General features: G+C 46.0%; 1 protein-coding gene across 1 annotated transcript; it reads right to left on the bottom strand.

Annotated features, from left to right (window-relative positions):
* Positions 1 to 848: 848 nt before the first annotated feature.
* LOC135395852 (uncharacterized) lies at positions 849 to 1,628 on the bottom strand. Its single transcript, XM_064626940.1, has one exon. It carries the CDS (start codon positions 1,626 to 1,628, stop codon positions 849 to 851), a length of 780 nt encoding a protein of 259 aa, XP_064483010.1.
* Positions 1,629 to 8,279: the final 6,651 nt, after the last annotated feature.

Raw genomic sequence — 8,279 nt, 5'->3', positions numbered from 1 at the left:
GTCAGAGTGTCGACTAGAGTAAGGTATTTTAACACCACTGGGAAGTGGTCTCTTCCAAGTGGGTTTTGTTTTACAGTCCGTTCTATCTCCTGAAACAAGGATGGACTGCAAAAAGGCAGGTCTAAGGCTGAGAGAGTCTGACTTGAAGAATGTATGTATGTAGGTGCCCCTGTGTTTAAGAGACAGATGTATGTTGATAATAAAAATTTCTCTAACATTTTCCCTCGAGTGTCAGTTCTTGTACTGCCCCAAAGTGGACTATGAGCATTAAAGTCACCTTAGAACTATAAAACGACTTGGAAGTTGGCTGCATAAATCTTCTAATTCTTTTTGTGTAATAGTGTGTGATGGCGGCAAGTATACCGAGCAGATGGCGACGATCCTGTCCAAATACACCTGCAGAGCTACAGCTTCCAAGTTTGTAACTAGGTGAATTGCTTTTGTTGGCAGAGATCGTCGTGTGATGATCGCTGCACCACCAGATGCTCGGATGGCGTCACTTCGATCTCTTCGAAATATGTTGTGTCTACGCAGTGGATTTTGTGTTTGATTGTTCAAATATGTTTCTTGAAGACAAAAACATGTAGCATTATATGTCTCGAAGAGATCGTTGACATAATCTAAGTTAGAAAGGAACCCACGACAATTCCATTGGAGGATCGTGTGTTGCATAATAGTTACAGTACTAAGAAGTAGTAGTAAGTGTGTCAGAAACTTCGACTTTGAAGAGCTTTCATTATCTATTTTTTGTTGGAGGTGTGAACCGCGGCCTTGTGGGTTTCTTCCGCGCAGCCGCAAGCTCCTTGTCAGATATGTCAGGGAGAGACCCACTCCCCGACAGACTAGCTCTATTCTTTTGGAGGACTTGGGAGTCTCGTCTCGTCCTCGCAATCCATGGATGTGACCTCCGTGGACTGTGAGGACAGAAGTGGCGTCGGTGTTAGTGACACTACTGGAGTTTCGGGGACTGGAGGTGGACGTGCACCTCCTTGGACTTCATTTGTGGTTGTCTCTGTCAGTAGTGATTGCTCGGTCTGTGTGTACTGTGTTACTAGTCTTACTTTCTGTTTTACGGCTGCGGCAAAGGATTTTTCGAAAAAGATGGGAGCTACCTTTTTTGTGGCTTCTGGGTAACTGATGTTCTGTGTAACCTTGACGTGCAGGACTTCTTTCTCATATTTCCACTTTGTACATGACCTCGAGTAGGATGGGTGGTTGGAAGAACAATTGACACAGCAGTCTGGCCCTTTGCATTCTTTGGTCTCATGGTCAGACTTTCCACACCGTGCACAACAAGCAGAGCCGCGGCACCCGTCTGCAGCATGTCCAAACCTGTTGCACCGAAAACAGCGCAACGGGTTCGGAATGTAAGGTCGGACATCTGCTGACAGGTAGCCTACTTTTAGTTTTGTTGGAAGTGTGGGCCTGTCAAAAGTCAGTACTATGTTTCGTGTGGTGATGTACTCCCCATTTTTACGGGTTTTGATTTTGCGTACATCAACGACATCCTGGTCCCTTAGCTCCATCAAGATTTCTTCAGGTGGCACGTCAACCAGCTCAAAGACTGAGATGACACCCCTGCAAGTGTTTAGTGTTTTATGCATCGAAGCTGCAAACTTTACTCCCATCATTTCATGAGCGTTTAATATGCGGTTGCAGTCTTTCTCATTCGTGCATTTTATCAGCAAGTCCCCAGATCTGATACGTTTTATTGCCGTTATATTTTTAGACAGTGACGCCACCGCTTTTTCAATAAAAAATGGTGACATCTTTCCCAGTCGTACGTTTTTCTCATTCTCAGAGTATGCACTAGACAGTACTATGTACTTGGCAATGAACTGTTTAGATGTACTTTGTAAAAATTCGGTCCGTGGTCACTTCGCGGCCACGATCTCAAGAGAAGAAGAAAATTTACCCATACAAGTTTGTTGAAACGAGTATTCCAAAGAGTCGCCCGTACTTCATACTCATACATACAGGAAGGTCCCGGAGTTTTGACAACCCATCAGCCGGAGCTCGACCAATGCCCCGACCGCCAGCGTTCAAGGTTTCTACCCTTCGCCTTACATCCCCTCGGCACGGTACGGGTAACACCTTGGGACTGGGGGCTGGGGTCCGTGGTGGCGCCGCTCACCAAACACCAGCCGAAGCCGGTGCCCCCTGCGGGGGATGAGTTGCGTAGCACAATACATGAATGAACACGGCGGCCAGATTTCGCACAAAAGGCGTTCACGGGCGAGACATTCCGGGAAACAGTGCTACAGCGTCTTGTCAACTCATGCCTTGCCGGATTGAAACTGATGGAGTTGTATCCCCTTTTTATTTTATAATATATGTTTGTATATTTATTTTTATGTCTGTACCAACTCTCGCTCTCTACCTTACAACATGTTTTATATATTCTGGGATTTTGTAACTTGACGTTAGACATTAACAAGAGCAGCCTTGTGCACGAAAGTCTCGTCTTATTAAAATTTAGACGCTCTCAACAGTCTTCTTTCTGTTGTGAATCTGTATCGCAGGATACCTGCACATTGCTGTTCGATGTACTGTGACTTTGCAGTAAGATTATGGACTTAGGATAAAAAGACTATACACAGCACTGCTCAGGTATTTTTGCCTATCGAACGCCATGTATGCAGTATGCACACAGTATTTGTGCAGTGGACCCACTAAAAATGTAAAGAATGTGGCATTGCTCACAGTTATGCACCAAGTTCAACATAAGTATTGTAGAATCCAGGTATTTTAGCTTACATGTCAATCCAGAGCCACTATTCAGTGTGAAGTTGTGACAAATAAATAGTTTCCATTTTTTCTAGCTTTCAGAACATAGACAGTGAATTAATAAGAGTAGACAATGTTAACATGAATTCTGGGCTATTCTCCAATCAAACATTCACAGATAGTAAGAGCACCTTCTTCAATGGACGCTGATGACAGTGAAAATTCTACAAAGTTATCAGAGACGACATCAGATTCTGCGTATCAGAAAGGACTGTATGTCCAACAGTAATCCAGGTAACAGTAACAAAAATGCACAAAAGACAAATTAACTGAACTAACGTAACATACCTTCTATATCAGACAGTGAAGCTGGTATCACCCCATCCACAGGAACCAGTGTCCAGACAGCAAAAGTGCTTGAACTGGGAGATAGCAGCTAATCGGAATGGCGACCTTTGTTTTCCACCATGAAAGCACAGGTTGTAACGTTGAGGGCAGATTTAAGAGTGGTGTAAAGGATGTCTGCATGAGAGCGCCCATGAAAAACGGAACATAGGTGAATACTCAAATTATAACATCGCATTGTCATACCTGTTGGTGGCAGCTAGACTGCAATTAACCTGTCAGCAATTTCTTCATGCACCAGATGCAAGTCAAATCGTGCTTCATTTCCGCCTTCAGCATGCGCCTGTGGTAATTCACAAGTTAGATTATGAATACTGGTGTGTTGTAAGGTGTTGTTTCCCATACTACAATACTATACTAAGTTTGTGCTTAAGTTTCTTTGTTCGTGCTTAAGTAAGTTACTATGCTAAGTTTGTAAGTTTTATACTATACTATATAACTATACTATACTACTACACTATACTAAGTGTACTATGTTTCCCATACTACTATGCTATACTATATATATTCATACTAAGGTGTTGTTTCCCGATTCCTGCAGCGGCATCTTTCCTGCATGGACCTTCCTGATCCTTTTATGGTGCGTAGTTCAGCGGAGGTGATCGATGTGGTTAAAGGTATGGAGAGTGTGGGGGTCCGACTGATGTCTATTGACATTGAAGATTTGTACTACTCCATACCGCACGAGCCGCTCTTCAGGGCTACTAGAGATCGCATTGAAGCATACGGGAGGGTGAAATTCCAGAACAGCTGCGGAACCACAGTTGAAGGATTCTTGGAGTTGATAAGGTGCTACCTGTCCTCGACCATAGTGACTGACGGCTCGGACTCCTATGTCCAGAGAAAGGGCATTTGTATCGGGTCGTCGGTGGCACCTGTGTTGAGTGACATTTTTGATGACCTTGATGTACAATTGTCCACAGTGTTGCCTAGCATGGGGGTTAGGTCTGCTTTGCGGTATGTGGACGACTATTTGTCAGTGCTGTCGCTAGAGACTTCTGATGGGGTAGATGTTGATTTAGATTCTGCTCGGCGCATTACAGATGCTTTCCACCGTGGGGGTTCTGGCCTTAGGTTTACATGCGAGGTTGCCGTCGAGGGGGTACTGAGATGTTTAGATCTTAGTTTGAGTGCCCAGAGAGAGCTTCTGTGTTGGTGCTACGCCCCGTGGTCTAGGAAGGCACTTCTACCCTATGACTCGCCACACTCTAAGATTGTGAAGCGTGCCATTGTGAAGTCCTGCCTGGGTGCGGCTTTGCAGAAGTCATGTTGTCATAAGGTTGCGGAGGCGTACAATCGCCAGTGTGAGCGGATCCGGGAGGCTGGGTATCCCCAGTGGGTTCTTAGAAGTGTCTGTGTGACTTTGTTGAGGGAGTGGAAGGGTAGTGCCGGAGAGATGCAGGCTGAGAAGGGGCGGCGAGGTAGGTACATGGTTATGCCGTACATTCATGTGGTCTCCCATAACCTGAAGAAGCTTGGTGACCGGTACGGTGTTCGAGTGCTTTTTCCCGCATCGTTTAAGCTCAAGAGCTTGTCGGCCAAGGTGAATGGCCAGGAACGGAGGCCCATGTGTCGTGTTAATCATGTGAAAGGGTTTATTCCTTGCAGAGTAGAAGTAGTGTATCGGATCCCTCTCTCATGTGGCAGAGTTTATATAGGGCAATCTGGAAGGTGTGCCAATGTTAGGCTGATGGAGCACGCGGCATCACTGAGTGGCACTCCGCGGGGACACCTCGCTGTACATTGTAATAGATGTGTGTGTACACCGGACTTTCGGAGGACTGGTATCTTGGCACTGTCGCGCAATGCGCTGACGCAAGAGATTATTGAGGCATACATGATAAGTAAGTCGGGTGAAAGGTGTATGAGCCAGCCTTCCGTGACGTTGTCAGTGCGAGAGATAAAGTATCTCGATGATAGCGGGTGGCAGCCGCTTATCGCTGTGTAGCGTGAACTTGTTCCATGTTGCTGGTAGAGGCCGGGAGGTTGTTTTTCTGGATGATCTTCTTTTTCTTTTTCTTCTTTTTTATTCCTGTCTATGTCCCTTTTGCTATTAAACTGAGTTGCGAGTGGCGCGAGTGTGTGTCTCCCTCTTGTCCGTGTGTGTTGCGCCTTTAGATGCAAGACAAAAGTGAGCACGAGGAGGGCTGTGCACACAGACAACTGGAAAGCTCGTTGCTGCTTATGCGTGAGCTTTGTTTTCTTTCCTCCGGGTTCTATACTGGAGGTGCGATGACATGTCCCAAAATATACAAATAAACCACACCATGAAAGTTGAAAATGTATACAGAGGACCCGTAGAGCGCTACAGAACAATGGAAGCCAGCAGAAATCTCTAAGCGCTGCGGTGCAGGTGAAATCTCCTACAATGAACAATGTGCACCTGAGCCGCTCGCACCATGTCAACCTGAGATATGTATAGGGAGAGTACGGTCATGGTTCGATCCTTTGCCACTGCGATCAGGTATCGACGTGTCATGAAACGCATCATCGCTTCGCCAATTACCCAGAATGCAAGCCGTGTCGCTCCGATCCAAAGGGATTTGTAGCCACCATTTTGATCCCCATCGTCTCAGCTGTGTGGCAAGCGTGCAGGAAACAGCATCCATTTATTTCATTTGTGCTAGGATTTATGGTATCTGGAGTGCTTCGATGCGGTTAGGGGTACCAATTACGCGTCCAGGTAAACTAGCACTGCAAACTAGGACATACATTGGGGAGGACAAACCCTGTGCTAGCACAGGGTTTGTCCTCTCCTCTGTCTGTCCCCGTTTGCAGTGCAAGTTTACCTTGATGCATTCATACCAACTTGCCCGGTTCACCACGGTTATGCAGTACCAATTAGGATTTTATATATGTTTGGAGTACCGGAAAGTATGATTCCATCCTTCTGTTTCTATACGGACTCAGTAATTTTTGCACTGTGGATGTTACCGTATGTCTCGCTTACCATCCGACCCGAATAGAAGACGGCAATAGTTGCTGAAGACAAATACACAAAATCAGATGATTGTGAAGTGATTGTCTGTTGTCCAACTTGATGGTATTCTGGCCATATGTGAAACAGCAGCGTACATGGCATCAGCACAGAGGCTCCTTGTTCTACAATGCTCTTCAGGTCATCACAGAGGATCTCCTTCAGAATTCCGGAGGAATGAGATAAAATAGGACCGGGCACGTTTGCGGGCATTTGCGGTAAGGTGTCGGAGCGTTCTCCGTTGTTGAGCAGGTGAGCGGACTGAGTAGGGACGTGCGAGGTAGGAAGTTCGTGGTGCATTGTTCTGGAAGGCAGGTTTCAACTTATCTATGCTGAAACGAAGTCCACTGCATGAAAGCTCGTAGAATACTAAACACAGTAGTCTCAATGCTTGTATACAGGGTGTCCCAGAAAATGTCACTGAATTTTAATTTAAAAAAACAACGCCACATAGAATCATGCGGTCAACGCACCCAATGTGAAGAGCGTGTCGAATTTACTCAAATTAGTGATAATTGACAGGAATATTGAGGAGCTATCGTATCGGAAAAAATAGCCGAAAATCATGCTCTACGAAGCTCGCAGAGGATAGCGCGCGACGAATTTTCTAGCGAAATCATTGCCAATCAGACGAAAGGAGGTTGGAAACCTAGCCCGCACCGGCATGGTAGAAAGAGACAACGCAGACATAGCTTATCGCGTCCGACTTCGGCTGGGACCATACCTTCCCTCTCCCAATTTCGGAAACTGTCACTTTTTCTGCTATTACTCTGTGAGTTCGGTTTCCAACATCCTTTCGTCGGACTGATAGCGAATGCGCTCAAAAAGTCATCGCGCGTTATAGTGAAGTGCCCCGAGAAGCATGATGCTCGGCTATTTTTCCCGGTAGGATAGATACTGAATATCACTGTCAATTGTCATGAATTTGAGTAAATTCGGCACGCTCTTCATGTTGGTGGGGTAAAAAAGTGACCCTTACTTGGCAAATTTCCGAGTTCAGTGCGCAAAAATTTACATAGCCAAACTTCGGTTACACGACATTCACATCAGGAGGTGGCAAAACCTAGTAAGAAGAAATGCCGTTGACCGCATGATTCCAGGTGGCGTAATTTTTTTGATTAGAATTTAATTACACGTTTTCTTGGACACCCTGTATTTTTATCGATGATGAAGCACTTATGACCTAGTCAGGTACGGAGCAGAGGTGTGCGCCAAAGGCGTTTTTTCCGGCGGCGGCGTACCGCACATTTACCAACCGGCGGCGGCGGCGGGACGCCGATCTACCTTTATGGTGAGGTAGAATGAATGGTGTGCTGAACGGCGACTGAAACCGGGTCATGACTACGGGCCCGCCGATAGGTAGCTACCAAGGGCTCGGCTCGCTGCCGCTTCTTGCGCCCTCACGGCCACGTGACCCCATGTGCAAAGAGCACTTGGGAGCGCCAGTGAGTTCCCGCGATGGGCGAAATTGAAGCAATCCATGGAGGATACTGGGGGAGAAGGAACGAATGTGGGCGTGCTGATACGTCACACTTCTCAGATATGATTACGATATGGTTCGCAGATACGGTTCGCGTTTGGAAAGTTGTGGTAAAGGCAGCGTCTCAATGCTTTCCAAGGAAAGGTCACTCGGCTTATCTTCTGTTTTGGGACATCGTGGAAGGCTGCTAAAATTTTGGCTGCAGGATGTTTTTACACCTCATTGTTGTACAACCCAACATAATTGCGCTTGTCGCATAATGCAGTGATACACTGGTGCACAATGTATACAATTTTGGCCGTGAAAGACTGACCAACGTGATACACGCTCCGAAAGGCACACAAATCATTTCATACTCACGCTGAAATTTTGTTTTAGCCACCGTTTCCGAAAAGAGCGACATGTACTAATAGGTGCAGAGTATTCGGAAAATGAAGCCAATTCTTGACATCAAATTATGCAAGCTGAAGAACATCCCCTTATTTACCTCATAACATATGTAATCGCGTCGTTTGACAAGCAAAAGTCGCGGTGTACTATGTATTTGTCGCGAACAACGTACTATAGAGGTAGCGGAAGGTGACATGCTGTTTAGACAGGAAGTCACATCCGGTAGGAACACTCTGTCTCTGTTATACCTTCGTCGTACAAGGGAGCGCTCTTGCTTACGATTTCAGAACAGGGTTTATA

Source organism: Ornithodoros turicata, chromosome 5 (assembly GCF_037126465.1).
Source record: "Ornithodoros turicata isolate Travis chromosome 5, ASM3712646v1, whole genome shotgun sequence".
Classification (NCBI taxonomy): domain Eukaryota; kingdom Metazoa; phylum Arthropoda; class Arachnida; order Ixodida; family Argasidae; genus Ornithodoros; species Ornithodoros turicata.
This window is presented reverse-complemented; position numbering and strand designations above follow the sequence as displayed.